Below are 18,358 nucleotides of genomic sequence, written 5' to 3'. Positions count from 1 at the left end.
GGCAGCTGTAGCTGCATAGAAACTAGGGTGCTGACTATAATAAGTGTTGACTCTCATGCTGTTATTTAATATTTTGTGCCTTTCATTTTTCTTTCTCTTGATGGATGACTGATATTTTCATTCAACTTTCCTCTGCAAAGTGAACACCTTAGGCAAACCAGAGGGCCAAAAAGCTCTTTTTAATGATCAATGAATTGTTTTTACACTGATCCTATATTTTACCTTGTCTTTCCATGAAGAAAACAGATTTTCTATCACCTCTTGAAGATGAGAAGGAAACATAGGCACTAAAAGTCTAATGCTAGGCTCCAAGAAGTACTTAGTAGAGCTGCCAAGGGACACAGGAGCAGTACTTGGGAACCTGGACCTGCTAACCCATGGTCCAGAGCATTCACTGCTGTTCATTCTTTCTGTTTCTCAGAGGAGAACCTGGCAGGGTTTCAAAGAAGACCACAGCAGGGCAACCTAATACTCTGCTGCAGGCAGTATTATCACCTGGCACCAGCGCTGCTGTGGTTCAGCCACTTGAAATGATTCCTTTCTGGATATTTTGGAAAATCCTTTTAAATGAGAGGTGCTATAGCCCTCAGAAATAAGACACCAATGTCATTACTGATTTAAATTAAAATCATTGTGCTGTCGGTGTGTGCAGATCATTGTGCTGTCAGTGTGTAGTTACCTGGTTTATTACTTGGAGTTTTGGCCTTCCCTTTTCATCTGTATGAATATCTTTGATCTCAGCTAATACCTCTATTTGAAGATTTAGACAGCTGTAGTGTAAATACAAGGGGTGTCATTGTTTTCGTAATGACAGGGGTTTTTTCATCTGCTATTTCATCTTATAATTCCATTAAATCAAGTGTCCTCATTTTCATGAATCAGCTTCTGCTTGACAAAGCCACAATTTGGATCAAAAGAGCAAGGACAGAGTATTTTCACCTATAGAAAACTGCATTTAACTCCAATTGCTTCTGTCAGTCACTTTCATTCAATTATCTCTTGTAATTAATCTGAACAGTTACTGCAGGTGGCTACAAAATTAGTGACCAGTGGAAAAATGCAGAAATTTCAGACTATTAGTTTGGATTTGCACCTAAAATGGCAGCAGATGAAAGCCATCACCGTACGACTGCTTTTTTTTTTCTTTTTCTAAGATAATGACTGTGCATCCCGGCAAATTAAACTGCAAACTAAGGCCTACATCACAGTAGTCAGGCCCATCACCTTTGGTTGGGAAATGTGATCCTTATGCCAGTGTCAATGATAATTATATCAGCTGCTCAGTCTACATCTGAATAACAGTTTGACTCTTAATGCCCGTTCAATCAAAATAAATTATGGCTTTGGGACTACTACTGAAAAGGACTGTAATATTCAGGATCCATTGGTTAAACACATTTGTTAAAGCAAAGTGACTATCAAAGGCACTGTAAAAGAATCCTATACAGCAGGAACTGCATCAGAAATGTTACGGTTCTGTAGTCAAATGCATAAAGTTAGAAAATGCTAATAAATGCTCCTGTGACACCGCATTAGGAAATAACTTTAATAATATCTCTTCACGCTGTGATTCCACACAAGCAGTTATTCAAAATGGTCTTCAGCACCCAGTATTCAATGCACAGCTCTAGACTCTGGAGAAGACTTCAAACCCTGCTCTGAGGAGATTTATTGAGTTTCTCAAGGGCATTTCATTACATTACAGCACCATGTGTGCCTCACAAACACCAAGCAATTTTTCAGAGAAAAAAATATAAAGTTGGGAAATTGCTCATCTCCCAATTGGATTAAATAAAAAATCCTACATCAACTTTGAGTGCCCAAGGTGGCACCCACAGTTTCATACTCACAATAACAAAAGTCCAGGGATCATTACTTTCAAGTTCAGTTCACCACAGATCAGATCCCATGGTCTCAAAAAAGTGCCTTTAAAAGCAAGGGAACATTTGTATAAGCTCTGTGGGTAAATGTCTTGACAAATATTACACAGGAATTCTGTGCTAGAGGCAAAGACAGAATGTAGTCCCACAGCATTCAGCTGCTATAGTTCCACATTTTACAATTCTATATTCATTTGCCCAAAACAAACGACCAGTTTTTCTTTCTCTTCAGTACTCTACATCATAGATCAAGATCACAAGACAAGGCCTCTTTCACCGTGCAGTTCTTAGTCTTCATCAAAACTCTATCCATCTTTCACAGTTTCCTGTGGGAAAAATAATTGATAATGGACTGTATAATAACAATGACACAGAAGATTCTATTAGATTTGCAAAGGAAACCTTAGTTTTGACTATTTTTTTCTTGCAACCATAATGTTCTTTTAATGCAGTTTGGAGGCAGTAATTTCCTAGGCTCTTTAGAAAAACACACAAAGAAACCCCAAATCCTCTAATGTGGAATGGCAAACTATGCAACCTAATAATGCAAAGTGTACACATAATCTCCCTACATACATAAAAAATTCAAGGGCACGCTTAAGGCTGGGAAAGCCTTGCTTAGTTTGCCCACGTTATTGACTGTGGTCAGTGTCGCAGCCAGGCTCAGAACATTAATATTGTTCAGAAAAAGCCATTCTTGGGCTCTCTCATCTCTCTCTGCTGTGAGGTGAAGCTGTTAGTGTGCTTGGCTCCATGTGCTCCTGATCCACATGAATCAAATGCGAGAGAAGAGCTTGGTTCCACTCTAGAACATCTAGAATATCCAAACCTTCCCCTTGGGGAATTCTCTGGATCTGGATTTGGGTAAGGCTTCCAGGTAGGCCTGACTTTCTTCGGACACTTCTGAAAAATGAGAAACACTTCAGTTTTTAAAGTAAATTCACCATTTGGTCTTTAATTACTCCATATTCCTTATAGTTTGTTGCCCTGGGAACATCCTTTAAATTCTACTATATCTAAGGTTCCTTAAAATAGACTTTTACAGATTCTCCGACTATCTATTAAAGAGAACCATCTTTAAAAGTAACTACATTGTGCATGTTAACTGGTATAGAGGAAACATTAGCAGAACGGAGCTGTATTTTGTGCTAGTTATGAACCCCACAAAACAGCGTATTTTATTTCATAATTTCATTTCAGGGTCTATTAATATACGTATGTGTTTTTATTTTCCTCCTCTAAGTAACCCGGGTTTTAAATATGCAGTTAAACCATAAAAATGGAGAAAAAATAATTTAAAAATGCAATTAATTGTGTACTCATTCTGATTCCTATCAGCCAGCATCATGCAAACTGTCCTGCTGCCGTACAGCAACAGTGTGCATGCAGTTAAGATAAGCACCCCCAAACGAATGTGGGGATCCAACACAGAGATCTGGCCATGGAGGAGACAGCAGAGAGCCCTGGAAGAGCCTGTCTGACTCCCCCAGACATCCTGGGGAACCAGACAGGGCGCCGAGAGCTTCCCTGCGGCAGGCATGCGCCTGTGTGCCTGTAAGTGCTGTCTTCACTGCAGCTGGAGTCATATGAATTTTATCAATCCGATGTTTTAGAAATGAGGAACACATATCAAACTATTTCATAGCGAGCATGTGTCCACGTTCTTCCTACAGCACAGAAAACAAGTGAGTGACACTTTGCTAATGTCACAGTTTCTTCTCCATGCATGGCCCCTGGAAAGCAGCAATTCTTTGGACTGATCACCTTGTTTCACTGCATTTTATGTCCATATGGGGCTCTCCTGTAGCTTCTGTAGTTAGAAACTGTGGCGTGCAAAATCACATGCCCTTCCCACACACATTCTTGCAGTGAATTTGGCTGGCTGGCTCTGATTTTCCTTCAGCATTCCTATCCAGCCACATGGTGGTCTTTCATCAGCAACCTCAGCACAACACATTGTTTTACTCTTTACACGCTTTTAAAAAATGTGACAGTCTGGGAATCTCCTGCTTAATGCCTAAAAGCAATTTAAATCCAAGACTCACATTTCTTGTGATGTTTTTATCTCAGATGGGCAATTAAGCTGATAAAAAACTGAGCTATGAGCTGTTGCACCTGCATAATTTGACTGTTTGAAAATAGGAATGCTAGAAGACACAGCAAATTACTTGTGTATCACAGAGGAAGACATGAAAGGGGCCAGTAAATGCCGTTGTTCTGGAAGACAGCTGAAGTTCTGGCAGAGGAGACACATTAATCTATTTTCTCCAACGATCCTTTCCCAACATCCTAACATTAGAAGAGAGTCCTGTTAAAAGTGAAGAATGCCTGCCACAAGAGAAAGGGCTTCCTTATAACATTTTCACAGTTCTTTCCCTGTGGTAGCATAAGAGGCCAAAGCTTAAAACACAGTTTTCTCACTTTCTCAGCAAGGGTTTACCTTCCTCATCTGCATTGCATTCATACATGGGGCAAAAGAGAGAAGCTTGCAAGCCTTAAAAAACATCACATTCATCTTATTCTCATGTTTTAATTTGTTAGAATATTTTATACTATGTACAGAGGTCCCTTTTTTCACGTCATTACAGGAAAACCACTTTATCTGTTTGCTCTGTTAAAAAGGGAGGCACTAAAGGCAAAAGTGCCTTTTGAAGGCGACAAATCACCTCCCAGTTCCTGAACAGAACTGGCATCAAAAGATCCTAAGAGGAAAAGCAGGTACCAGCGCTAGGCCAGCTGCTTTTGCCTGTCCTCTGCAAGAGCATTTTTCTTATATCTCAAAGTCTTTGTTGTGTAAATGTGAGCAGGACACGTTCTGGGAGCAACTTGGTCTCCCCTTGCTCAGCCTGACACTGGAAACATTCCCAATGCTGGAAAGCTCCCCAGGGTTGAAGGGCTGAGCTCAAAGCTGCAGTGGCGTCCTTAAACGTGGCATCTTCAGCCAAGCAGGGCAAGAGCCTGTTGCTGTCTCCTGTGAAGGCACCTCTCCCCATGCAGAGAGGAAGGGCTTTAAATGAAAGTGGAGGAGTCAGCATTAAATAAATACATGAAAGCACGAAAATACATGATGTGAGGGGAAGAGAAGGGGAAAGATAGTGAAACCGTTTTTTGTTCAATTAACTGATTAGCAAGCAGTGAAAAGCAGCTATGAAGCAGCAGTGGCAGGCAACCAAGATATTTTTGGCTTCTTTTGAAAAGAAACAGGGAAAAATAGAACGCGCAGCATCAAATAAAACCATTTGAGGCCAAGAATACTGTAATTACACTGAGGTTGCTGCTGTGGTGATCTAGACTAGAATCATGCGTTTGCTCCATGAGGCTCTCTTTCATTGGAAACTGCCCCTTTCATCAGCCTTTTCCTTGACAGCCCCACTCCCCACGCTATAAATTCCCTGGGGTATCTCGACTGGCTCCCATCAGTCAAGCTGACATGCCATAAAGCAAGAGACCTGGCTCTCCATGTTCCCGAGGAGCTGGAAACGCCAGAGCCTGAAGGGAGGGCAGCCAACCAGGCCTGTGCCCGAAGAGCTACAAACACCATCTGTGCCCTGCTTTGCTGCAGGGGCAAAAGCCTATTTGAACTGCAAGGCAGCATCCAATCGAGCCCGTTAAGTATCCAGTTTCCACAGCTGCCCACATCCCACATTTCCTGCGGCAGCCCCCATGGCTCTTTTTTCAGGGCTGTTGGTTCCTTGGTTCCATTCCTCTGCTGCAACCTGGCTTTTAGCAGCACGGATATTTCAGAAATCATCTGCCTGCTTTCAAGCAAAGATAACAGCAACCACTATCAGGAGATAAACGCTCCTGATTTAGGATCAGTCAGATACTAACTGACGCACCTGTACAGAGAAATATTGAGTTAAATGGGGCCATGTCCCACAGAGATCTAATTCTTTATCTCTTCATGACCCTGTAGGCTTTCTCTTCCCATATTTCCCCTTTCCCGAGATTATTCCTTTGCAAAACCTACCTCTCCACTGTCCTTACCTTTCCCAGATGATCCTCCACTGCAGCAGATACTCCCCTGAGGATCATCTTACCGATAGGCTCCATGGAGGCAGCCTCCCGAAATCCCAGGCTCCGAAATCATTTCTGCCTCACACTTCCCTCACACCAAAGCAGCCCCTCCAAAAGTTGCTGTGGCTGAGAAAATAACCTGGCATTCACCCTGAAATGTGCCTTTTCACCCTCTGTGTGACAGGCTTTCTCAACAACATAAAGATGAAGAATTTTGATGGAGAAGATTCCCCCCTCCCTGCTTTAGGAAAAGCAAATAGGGCGGAGTTCATTTACAGTAATTTTCTAGCACATATCACCTGTTAGTCATGGAGAATAAACAGACAGTGCTCTGCTTTAGGTGCTGCTAAAACACCTAGGAGCTGGTCTATGTGAAAATGTGGCTTGTGAACCAGGACAGTCTCCTTGACCCTGTTGGCAGGAGCTGGTGCCCAGCCAGGAAGCGGGGCTAGGGAGCCAGCTGGGACCACGAGCTCTGCCCAGCACTTTTCCAGGGTTTTTTTGAGCAACGTCGTTTCAAAATTTGGCAAGCCCTTGCTTAACAAGCATTATTTGCAAGGTGTAAAAGAAAGCGGCTTTGCATAGGAAGTGCTGGGATTAATTCCATGTATTATTTCTGTTTTATGAGGAGGTCTGTGAGGGTAACTACGGTCAGAAATTTCATTCTTAGGATATGCAAAGTTCTTGAGAAGTCTGAATTGCCTCACTAGCTCACTGCTGCTGCTGGGCACACAAATATTTTCTCATTGCAGACACCTGACACTCTGAAACAAGGTTCTCATCAGAGACTGACTTTCACCTTTGTCACTACCACGACCCAAAATGCTCAGCATGGGCCTGTAGATGTGTCAGTCTCTTGTTCCCAGATAACTCAGGGACGACGACATGCAAGTTCATAGTCTTTCCTACGTGAATCAGAACTTGACTCCTTGTCTCCCATACCCAGACTTCCAAAAGATTTTGCTCTTGCGTTCAATTGAAAAGTCATTCGCTGTAACTACCTTCATTAATAGTCACTTGTACAGACTCTTACTGTGGGTAACAGGCTGTAGCAAAATGTGGATTCAGATTTCTGCTTTGAATTGAGCAGAGTACAGAGCCAAATCAAGACTTTTCAAGTCCTATGAGCACTTTAAGTGCCTACAAAATATTCCAAGCTACTGCCCTCTCTTCAAAATTTCTTACACCTTCAACATGCCTTCAAATTATTGGTAACTATAACGTGCACTTTCTGCAGTTATTTTATTATATAATGGATATCTAAGCTATTTAATTATATAGGTATATATTGTATATTGTGTAAAAAGGATAAAAAAAAGTGCTCATTTCTAACCCGGGCAGCTGTGGTGGGCACATGTGGGAGAGGATAGGATGAGTGGGCACTTGGGGCAGTGTGAGGTGCCTGGAAAGTGGTGCCATGGCTCTGCTGAGTGCTGTCTTGGGGGTTTGCAGGAAAAACACGGAGCTGGGATTGGCTCCTGGGGCTCCAGCAGGTGCCTCCAGGCAGCCACTGCTTACGCTGGAAGGCCCTGGAGCGCTTCACTCTGGGCACTAATGCTGGAGCGATGAGGTGGCAGAGGCTGCGGACGCTCCTCATTTACTCAGAGCAGAGAGTGAAGAGCTGCAGAAAATCCTTCTGAGACTAAAGACATGGAAATACAATGGTCAACAAGATTCAAAGTGCCTCATACAGACCAACCCAATCCCAGCTTTTTACACACACACAAAATCTTTGACCTATCATCACTTGGGGAAAAATCTCGGGATAGTTCTGACAAACCATTGCTTTGATGCTCATGGAAGGAGATGGCACCAAAAAAAATACAGAAAAAAAAATCACTATTACCATTAGGGGAGGTATAAGGATCAAAGCAGGCATCACTATGGCAGTGTAGAAATCCATGATATTAATAAGGATGTGTGTGCTGCTCTAGAGCCCTCATCTTGAAAAGGCTGTGTAAGAAACAGAGGTAACCTTTCCTAGATGGTATGGGAGGAGAGGCTGCAGGAGGAGAGGCCGCAGCTGCCCTGCCACAGGACGCAGCTGATCCGGGATGTGGAGAGGCTGAGGCGGCCAGGAGAGCTCGGGGGGGGCACCACTCCCGGCACTGAAATGCAACAGCCAAGGGCCATCAAATAGAGCCCCAGGGAGGCAGTTTTGAGACCAAGAAAAGGCGATTCTGCACACAGGTAGCAGCTATGGGACTTGGAGAAGAAGTTGAATGTCTGCTAGGAAGACTGGAAAAAAAAACCAGCATGGGAAAGAAACTCACTGAGTTACTACATAGCCAACCCACATAGGAAATAGTTGAGGTTGGAGTTGGAGGCTGAGAGCATTAAGGCAGGAAGCACCATACGCACTTCCCTGCTTTACTCTCTGCCAGGTGTTCATGCATAGCAAAGTGCACAGCAAGCTGGAAAACGAGCTGCTAGTGAAAACGTGGCCTTCAATTCCTATTCCAGTTGCACATGAGCGAAAGGAATAATAAAATCTCTTGAGATTTTATTATGAGCAGAAGTTCTGCAAGAGAAAGGAAAGGAGGTCTGTACTCATCACCTGGGTATAACAGTAATGTAAACATGTATAACATGTAAACATGTATAACATGTAAAGTCAAATTAAAAGTAACAGGACTTTACAGACCAAGAACATTTCGCCCATTCAAACGCCCAATTATCTATCATCTATGCTGAAAAATTCACCAGGCCACTGAACTTAAAACCTCTTTTGTCAGAAACTGAATCAGAGACCTGCCTTCACTACTTTAGCAAAGTGCTTTAAGGCTTATCAGAAAGGGGGAGTAGCAAGAGAAGCCTACAGCAAGATGGGGGGTGACCAACCTCTCAGTCTTCCTCCTCAAAGGCAGATCAGGGCACAGGGATTATCTGCTTTCTCCGTGCACAGGCACAGCTGCTCTGCTTATACTGATTACACTTCAAGAGCCGAATATTGCGCTCATACAACTGTCATCAAATTCAACATTTGCATAAATCTGCAAAATAGATAGCAAGATTAAAAGAATGAATTAAAAATACACACACACAAAGGCCACACAGCCCAAATACCCACTGGAATAAGCAGGATGTTTACCATATAAACACTTCAATAGCCGGCTTGATTTTTCCCAAGTAGAACATTTCTATTACAGGAATTTAACCCATGGAAGTACATAATTAGCTCTTTCACCTTAAAGCTGATGAAAGAATGATTTGCTTAAGAAGATTAGTCCTTTTAGTACTCAATAGAAGCACTGACAAATGAGCCTAAAATGATTATAGAGGAGCCCTGTTAACACAATCTTCTGATCCCTTTTATTTAAAACAACACGCCTTTCAGTAAAAAAAAACTCTTTGAATGTGATCTTTTGTATTTTTTTCAAATCGTATTTCAGCTTTCGATATTTTACGTATTGACATGCCGTGTGTGATACTGACGCTGTTAAAGAAGTGCAGAGCAGTCTGTGGGCGCGGAGCTGCGGTGCTGATGGCCTCTGCAGGTCCAGGCCGCCTCCTGGGTGCACTACAGTGCGTTACCGTTTCCGTGGGGACAGGACAACTCTTCTTGGGCTCTGCTGAACCAAAAAGATTTAGGTTAAAAACTCCTCTCCATTAGGGGGGTACCTCTAAGGGCAGGTGCAAAACAGAAGAGGTGATATTGAAAAGCAAAGACAGGGACAAAGCAGTCTCAACGGGGAGGTGGCAGGAGAATGGACTTTAAATCATTTTGGATGCCTATCACAAACCTGAGGTGTAAACACTGTCACAGAGCACATCCTGTAGCTATTGCTTGCATGACAGGCCCTTTTCCCATATAAATGCAAAGGGCCAAATTTTGAATTACTTCTATGGACTTACAGAATAATCCTCTTATTTAAAGCAGTGAATTATCCAGATCCTTCACTGGTACACAGTTTTATACTAGCACTGGAAGCAGGGGAATTATATTTTTCCACAAATTGCATAAATAAACTATTTATCATCCTTGGAAGATTTATCTTGCTCAGCCGCTAGGAAGAACTGAAAGACCAAGGCCATAAACGAAACTCAATATATATTATTAATTCCCCTCAGTAAAATCAAGCAGACTTTTCCAGTCTACTTCTAAGCCATACTGCCATCTGCAGACCGAATAATCCTTTGCAATACTCAGTTTAAGGCCATGGGCTGAAATTAGAGATCCCAGGAGGTCTCTAGCACAACCTCAAAGCAAGGTCACCCCTGAGCATGGACCACGCTGCTCGGGCCTTTATTCAGTTGGGTCTTGGAAACCTCCAAGGATGGAGACTGCACAACCTCCCTGGGCAACCTGTTCTAATGCCTGACTGTCCTCAGGTGAAAAAAAAAAATACAACAGCCAAAAAAAAAAAAAAAAAAAAAAAAACAGAACAAAAAGATATCCTTACAATCTGAAATGCTCCTGTTTCAGTTTATGTCCATTGGCTCTTGTGCTCCTGCCGTGCACCACTCAGTAGAACCTGGCTCCTTTTTCTTGATAAGCTCCCCACAGGTCCTGGCAGGTCACTAATACATCCCCCTGACCGGCCTCTTTTCCTGCAGCCCTCCTTCCAGAGCAAGTGCTCCAGCCCTCGGGCAGCTCGCTGGCTCTCTGCTGAACTTGCCCCAGATTTTCAGTGCCCTTCTTGCACCAGGGGACCAACATCAGATGCAAGGGACGGACACTAACAAATGTGAGGATCACAGGATAGCACATCCCGCTACCTCCCGGCAGAACCGAGCCGGGGAATATCCTCCGGGCTCCGCTTGCTCCCAGGCACAGTGTGAGCCGTCAACCACTGTCAGAGTCCCACCATCCATCCACCTGTTTCACCCATCTGCTTGTCCTTACAACCAGATCGTAACATCCTAGCCCGGGTACAAGAACACTGTCAGTAGCAGGGTCAGAAGCCCTGCTAAAGGTGAGGTAAATGACATTCACGGCTACCACAGCATCCACAGATCTGCTTAGTTTATCATAGAGGCAACCAGGCCACTTTATCTTCCATTTCTTCCCTGAAATATATAATTAGCTAAAAAAAAATATACATTTTTCTTTTTAAATTTAAAAAATATACAAAAGTTTCTTCTAGGGATGACTCCAGCAAAAATTCATCACCCAAAGGCTTTCCAAGACAAGGAACAGAGTCTGCATCCAGGCAACAATAAAACAAATTTATTTAAAAATGCTTTGATATTCATGCAAGTTGCACACCCACACCGAGGCTGGAGGCACTCATTGGAACAGGCGCTATCTAAAAGTCAGGCACCAATTAACCCTGGACCTGTTACTTGTCACGGCTGCTTCAGTGGTAGATCCTGCGCTCCTCAGCGCTGCAATGTTTCACATGGGCAGCTCTAGGCTTGGAATCTTGTTGCTTCTTGTTCTTGAACAGAACCAAGTATGAATCAGTTTTTAGGACATGGTAAGAAAATGAAGAATATGTTTGGGGCAAACATTCTTCTAGGCTTTAATCATAGAATTACAGAATAAATATGGTTGCGAAAGACCTTCAAGATCATCGAATCCAACCATAAAGATGACGATGCAAACAGAACATGGATGTTTGCAACTCATACGCAAACTTTATTAAGCCAGTCTGACATTACATGTAGTTATGTAATGTTTATGCCAGTGCATCCAAGACACATTTAGTTTGGATTTTTTTTTTTTTTTCTTTTTTGAATCTGGATCTTGGTTCTTTTCTTACTTATCAGCATGAATCTCAATCTCACTAATTTTTCTTCTGGCTTGAAACTATGATTCTCTCTCCTTTTGTTGGCACTGTTTTGTTGGCACATAAAATATATTTAGTATAATATTCCTGCAATATTTCATTATCTGGAATCTTAAAATTCACATTTCATTATTTCTCTCAGACACACAGTTGCATAACATGAAGGATCGAGGTCAAATGATATATGAAGAGATGCCTTTGATTCATTCAGGTGGTTGCCTTCAATTCTGAGTCCTTTTTCACTGTCTTCCAAAAAATATGTCAGATTTTGAACATTTTTCAGAATGGGTCTATAGCATCCAGGTATATTCAGCTGTAATGGAGACACCCTGAATTTGCAATTTTGCAGCTCATCCTTAGAAAGCCTTTCACGGTACCACTGCCCAACTTTATTACTAGGATACTTGATACTGTGTCCCACCATTGGGAGAACCACCTTCAAAGAAGAAAAGAGAGGAACAAAAAAGAAATATATTTGAAATAAAAGCCACAAGTGTCTCTTTAAATAAATGTGATTACGGGTTTAATGCTTGTGTTTTAGGGCCTAAAATGACACCTTGTCTTGCACACTATATAACAAAGCTGTCCAAGGCAGGTATCTTGGATGCAATTTAAATGAAAAGCACAATAAATAACCAGTATTGCAGGAAAAAATTAGGAATCTACTAACATAAATTGGCTTGCTTGCTGAGGAAGAAGCAGCTAAAAAAATCAAATTGCCTTTGTAAGACTCCACAACACACTCTAAACTTTCATAGATTAGAGTATCAACTATTCCTGAATGTTTTTCCCAGAAGTAGATAAAAAAGTTTTCAAGGAATCTGCTTTAAAACAAATACTGCCCACATACTGAAAAACTGAGTGTGTTTATTTCTATTGGAAAGTAAATAACTTTCCTTCTGTGTGTTGTGAGACTGGGGATTAGGTCGCATGTGTGTTTACTTTAATGTGCCTTCTGGCAAGAAATAAGACGGCACCAGTTAATCACAATATTTTAAAAACAAAATATTTCCATCAAATAAATAAATCAATAACTCAGATTTTTTCATAGAGACAACTTACTTGATGTATGGAATACTTGTTAGCTGACTCTTCTGAAGCGGTGACTATATGAACCTGACAGAGATTTAAGAAGGTATTAAAAAAACACTTTTATTAGACATTTTTATTTTTATTTTGAATGATGCACTGTACTCCCCGAATCTCCTTTTAAATAAAGGATTCTAAGGTTATTTGACTGTGACAAATAATCTATTTTAGCTACCAAAAACAACAGAGATGCTTAATGTGATATAACCACTTCACTGGTAATGGAAATGGCCTTCCATTGAATCATTACTGATGTTAGCTACTGTTAATTAGCAAACTATCACTATGGATTGATATTCTTGGCCATTGGAAGTTAACTGTGCCAATGCAATTTCACGCTACACCAGTGACAGAAAACACACTAATAAGAACACTTATGTTAAAGAAGAATGTATGTGTATTAAACTCAATAGCTTAGTACTAAATGAGATAGTTCTGCATAGTTCTGCTTTTCATTAGATTTGATCTATTTGTTTTTTTATGTTTATTCACTCAAAACCTTTTGTGAAGCAAAACCACAACGAAAATACAAATCACTCTATATAGGAATTGGAAGGTTATTTGGTAACCTTTCAAGCGTGCCTGCTCTCAGAAATATTTGAGGTGTTCCCTCAAAACAATCTGGGATACACTCTGTTCATGCACAGATACATTCTGTTTATGCACACAGCTCTCTGCTTTCCAGTAGAACAGTGCAAAATTCCGTACTTCACCTAATGAGCAGGAGAAAGAAAACTGTTCACAAGGTGAAAAAACAAAACAAAACAAAAGCAGCATTGGCTCTCAGAGAGGAGAGGGTTTCAGATGGATTTCAGCACATCGAGGCCTGTGCCCAGCCTACTCTGCAGGCTTTTGTTCACTTTGCCTGTAGCTCCACGCACAGCATCCATAATGTGCTATGGGAAACACGCCCTTTGCTGGGCTTGTTTTTCAAACAGTTGCTAGGCTCATCATCAATGTGTTCTAGTGACTTACGAAGAGAGTCTGAATCTGTGCTAGGTCTGCCCTGACTGCACAGCTGCAGTGAGATTAGCAGCTGTGTCTGAGGTCCCCTTCCACCCTGAGTTTACATTTGCTCATGTACATAGTGGAAGTCTTGAGAGCAGGACTCAGACCCGCCCTGACTGACAATGCAGGGCCAGGACACTCTGAGAGAAGGATTCGCTCCTCTCAGATCCTAGGAGGAGCATCAGCTAACATGCAGGTTAAACTATTTGCTACATATATATCAATTCTGCCATGCTCCTTCTCCTCTCACGAATAAAATGAATGGTCAGCATAGATAAGAACTGTTAATATGTATCTAGTATTTATGTCTATTTGTCACAAATAAAGAGAGCTACATCACTTTTATCACTTTAGTCGCAAACAGAAACTATTATGAAAGAATTAAAATAAAAGCATTAGAATATTGTCTGATCTATGTTAATGTATTAAAATGCATTAAATCATCTGGTACAAGAACTATTTTGTAAAGACTCACTTTGTCATTCATGGAAAAGCTTTCCTCGCTCTCCTCAGAGATGACTAGATCGCCCTCCACAACCTTTGAACTGTAAGTGCTCAGCCTATACGATGCTGCTTCATTCCAAATTTTGCTGCAATATGCGTGGACATAGAATATGCGCATGGAATGAGGAATGTTGAGCCACCCTTTGGTACAACCCTCGTGGTTCACACCGTAGCGATTGAGAGCCCGTAGCATCATCTTCTCCCTCACTTTGAACTCTGGCAGCATTGCGAGCGTGCCCTTGGCATCCTCTGAGTTGAGAGCAAAAATAATACACTTAAGAAAATGAGATTAGACAAAAAAAAAAAAAAAAAGGAAGTATTAATCTCTCCATGCTGACTCTAAGGCTATCTAAGGCCTTTCTTTCAGTATGTTACGGCAGACAAATGCCATCTTATATGCCTAGCAACACATTCCCATAAATTCTGTTCTTTGTAATTCACACAGTATATAATAAACTAGCTGTCATTCAGTTAATTCTAAGAAGTCTGCATTTTCTTGGAAAGACGGTGCATAAGTCCAAAGGGTTTTCTTAGATCATGTAACTGAAAGCAAAAAAAAAAAAAAAAAAAGAAGTCTCTATTTTATATCAACTGAGAACAAGTTTTAAAAGATTAAATAAGAAGTAAATAAATGAAGCTCTTTTACATATTTGTAGAAAATGCATTCACTACTGGCAATTCTGAGCTTCAGTCTAAGTAGAAATATATAAAATTATGTTTTGCATAATTCTCCTTCATAATTTTTCTCAATGAGAGTAAGCATCTGAAGGAGCCATTTATGTAGCCTTTTACTTCTTGTTTTCAGGAAAAGGCAAGCAGCATTTCCAGAGTCCATATCAATTTCTTTTCACGCATCATGCAGCAGTGTACACCACAGAATGATTCATCTTATCTCTTCTGTGAAACAAAATGTTTCTCTTGAAATTGAGCATCACAGCTGTTCTATCAATGTACAGTGATAAGCAGGCTCACAAACGTGGGAGATTTGAAAAGAACAAATACATTCCAAGTCAAGAGCAGTTCCAAGGTATTTAGATCACTACGTTAAATGACAGCAGCAATAAATACGACAAATAGCATTTTATTCAGAAGGCACACTCCTGTCCTTGGCATTTTCATTGGATTTACTTCACGATTGAAAAAGGTAAATCACAAGAAGGCATAGAAGAAAATATAGAATTAAACATAAAAGTGAAGTCCAAAGGTGTAAAAACAGGAGCTAAGATTTTTATAGAAATCTCAGAAAATTACTGGCCCTAACATGATTGGGACTGAATATAAGTTGAGTTTCTTATTGTTCTTTTTAATTGCAGATGAGAACTTTATATTTCAAAAGGAAATAGATGGAAATTTGTCTAAAATCACTTTGATATTCATCTCTTCCAGTACGAAGAAGTAAACCCTTTGATTCTGCACCATCCTGCACCTGAAATATGTTATTTTCTAATATTTCGCACATTAAGGCCTGATTCTCAATTCCTTTTTAACAGTGTAACTCTTCTGAGTTCAGTGGGATAGATGTTACTGGTACAAAGCACTAGTCAGACAAAAAGCCCTTCTCTGTGGAGCTACATCATAGTTACTCCCATAAAATCCACCCTGAATAAATACAAAGGAAATTTATAATTGGACTTACCAGTTTGAAGAAAGTATCTTTTTGCCTTGTTTACAGGGTCATCATTATCTTCAGGTGTGAAGAATAATCTTAGAGCTTCCACCTTTAAGCATCAACAATTTAGATGTTTAATTTTTAGAAAACAGAAAATCACACATCCCTTTTTGTCTTATCATATTCTGCAACCTCTCAGAATTTGATCAGCTCTTTAAGGGCTAAACCAAATGCTCCCTTTCACAGAAGATGGCCTGGACAGCAAACCACTGTGGCTGTTTCTTCTCAAATTAAAGAAAGGTTTACAGCTATATAGAAGGCATAAAAAGGCTTTCAGAGCCCTACAAGCAGTTGCTCACTCTTCTTTTAGAATTTAGCCAAAACACACTTTTCACCCCTCCAACATTTTTCATGCAGGATTTTGACTGACTGCTTTCCAGGCTCCGAGCCAGAGGAAAATAACCTTTTATTTTAAATATTGAGCTGTGTTAGATAAAATACTGTGACAGACAAAACACCGTCTTAGCCTCATTGCTTGCACCACCAGTGCAGTCAAACAATTCTCTAATGCATCTAACTACCTGTCTCTGACTCTTTCACTTGATCGGTTTTATTAACTTTTTATAGATGGATTGCTCAGTATTGGACATTGCACAAGAAGTGCATATTTGTGTAATTTGAAGAGTTTCCACAAGTTTTTTAATTTAAACGTAGTTGAATTAAAACTAGAGATTAATTTATTGCTCTACAAGGACTGACACATGGTGTCAATGCCTAACATTGCAGAATTCAAAATGTCAGTTGGGTCAACACTTACTTTTGGGGGTTGCTCTCCAACCTTGATTCTTCTTGTATTTGGAGAATTGTTTTTTTCTGACTTCTCTCAGAATCAGAACAAGGTGAGGACAGCAGGATATCCCAGCATTCATTTGACTCTGGGGGGGGGGCTTACTATTTTAAACCTGTGCCAAATACTATACCATACATGTTGCAAAATATATGGCTCATCTTAGGGATTATTAGTAAACAGATACATTCTCCTTATATTACAATAGAAACAGTTTTCAGAATTAAGAGTTAGTGTAAGTGAACAAGGAATAATGAAAAGCAGCAATTTATAGAGCAGATACATAATTTTTGGTTTTGAAAAAGCAGATCCTTTCATATAATTTTGTGTATTGTGGCATTTGTGTAAGTGAGAAATGCCTGTAGAGCTCGACCTGGATAAACAAGTTACAAGGTAAGAGACATTCAGGACCAACTGTACAAAGATGGCACCATGTAGTGTTCAAGCTTTGTACTGAATGGAGCCTCCTTTTGGTTTTAGCATTAAGGTTTTGATGCTTGGGATGTTTTCAAAACTGATCTGGTAATCACCTTGAGTACACATAAGGGTCTGCTTCTCAAATTAAGTTATTTACTGGGATGCTCCACTCCTAAGCTAGACTCAGACATTGCAACAGTAATGTGAAATGAAGTTGCAGTAACTAGTAGATTACAAAATGCAAATACCATCTTTTCCTTCAGTAAAGCCAATCCGATTTGATCCGTCTGAACATTTTGCCCCTGTCCAAATCGCTGAGGTCCATAGTAATTTACAAAACCTTTTGCCTGTAATTAGAAATAATATATTAAAAGCATCCAAATACCAAGTATTAAAAAGAAGACTAAACACACAACATACATACAGCATTTACATTCAAAATGCACACACAGTGTTTTTAATAAGAAATTCCAATAATAAAATGAATTTTGATGAATTTTCTATACTACATTTCAGGTGCTTATCTTTTGCACACTTGGTATTTTCACTCAATTTTTATTTCTGGATTAATCTTCTTAAAAGTAACCTGTATTATCGACATTACTTTGGAAAAAAGAAAAAGATAACTGCTACTGTACAAACACATTTTTTTCCTTTTTATAATTTAATCTTACTTTTCTCCGAAACTTTAGAGTGCCTGATGCCAGGCGTTTTTTTTTTCAGATACTACAGATAATGGCAATCAAAATCCACTCATTTTTAAGGGATTTCTTTTTAAGGGATTTCTTTCTCTGCTACTGGCATTTCACATGCATTCATGCTATGAAAATACTCATTTTTTCACATGAAATAATCATGCATTTTCTTCATATGACCAACAAAGGCAACCAGCTGACATATATCACTGTATAATTGTATTTTTTCACTTTATCGTCTGCTAATAAAACTGAACTGCATCACTTTGGTTGTCTTCAGGTCTGTGTAATGATAGTTCATATATTCATACTCACTTGCTACCAAATTTCCTATCTCTCAAGCTGCACAATTCTGGAGTCTGAAGTCCATAACATAGAATAAATTTACTATGGACCCACTTTGCAAGCAAACTTTACTGCTGGTCTCTTGAACAACACAAGAAAGCCATAAAATAGTATAAAGGGTCAAAAACACAGTATTGACATTAATGTGCCATTATAAGTGCTTTTTTTTTTTTTTTTTTTTTTCATCCGTGCAGGTATTAAGTGAATCTGGAGTC

At 40.2% G+C, this 18,358-nt stretch overlaps 1 protein-coding gene and 2 long non-coding RNA genes across 3 annotated transcripts in view; all 3 read right to left on the bottom strand.

Moving 5' to 3' along the window:
• Window positions 1–1,865: 1,865 nt before the first annotated feature.
• On the bottom strand, window positions 1,866–5,974 carry LOC112956788. The gene is made up of 2 exons (XR_003251103.1): window positions 5,868–5,974; window positions 1,866–2,206 (listed from the first exon to the last, which is right to left on the bottom strand). It is a non-coding gene; the product is annotated as an uncharacterized LOC112956788 (long non-coding RNA).
• Window positions 5,975–8,842: 2,868 nt separating this feature from the next.
• Window positions 8,843–9,446, bottom strand: LOC112956811. Its single transcript, XR_003251110.1, has 2 exons — window positions 9,333–9,446; window positions 8,843–8,890 (listed from the first exon to the last, which is right to left on the bottom strand). It is a non-coding gene; the product is annotated as an uncharacterized LOC112956811 (long non-coding RNA).
• Window positions 9,447–11,248: 1,802 nt separating this feature from the next.
• PUS7L (pseudouridylate synthase 7 like) overlaps window positions 11,249–18,358 on the bottom strand; it is a 12,191-nt gene continuing 5,081 nt past the window's right edge. Inside the window, exons 4-8 of the mRNA XM_026050270.1 lie at window positions 17,352–17,450; window positions 15,867–15,948; window positions 14,202–14,479; window positions 12,692–12,745; window positions 11,249–12,065 (exon numbers count right to left, since the gene is read on the bottom strand). Of these exons, the coding sequence (XP_025906055.1) occupies window positions 11,742–12,065; window positions 12,692–12,745; window positions 14,202–14,479; window positions 15,867–15,948; window positions 17,352–17,450 (837 nt within the window). The 3' untranslated portion in view covers window positions 11,249–11,741. The remainder of the gene's footprint in view (window positions 12,066–12,691; window positions 12,746–14,201; window positions 14,480–15,866; window positions 15,949–17,351; window positions 17,451–18,358) is intronic.

Source organism: Nothoprocta perdicaria, unplaced genomic scaffold, assembly GCF_003342845.1.
Source record: "Nothoprocta perdicaria isolate Ctin4 unplaced genomic scaffold, notPer1 scaffold_67, whole genome shotgun sequence".
NCBI lineage: Eukaryota > Metazoa > Chordata > Aves > Tinamiformes > Tinamidae > Nothoprocta > Nothoprocta perdicaria.
Note: the sequence above shows the minus strand (reverse complement) of the source record. Positions and strands in the feature narration are given on the sequence as shown.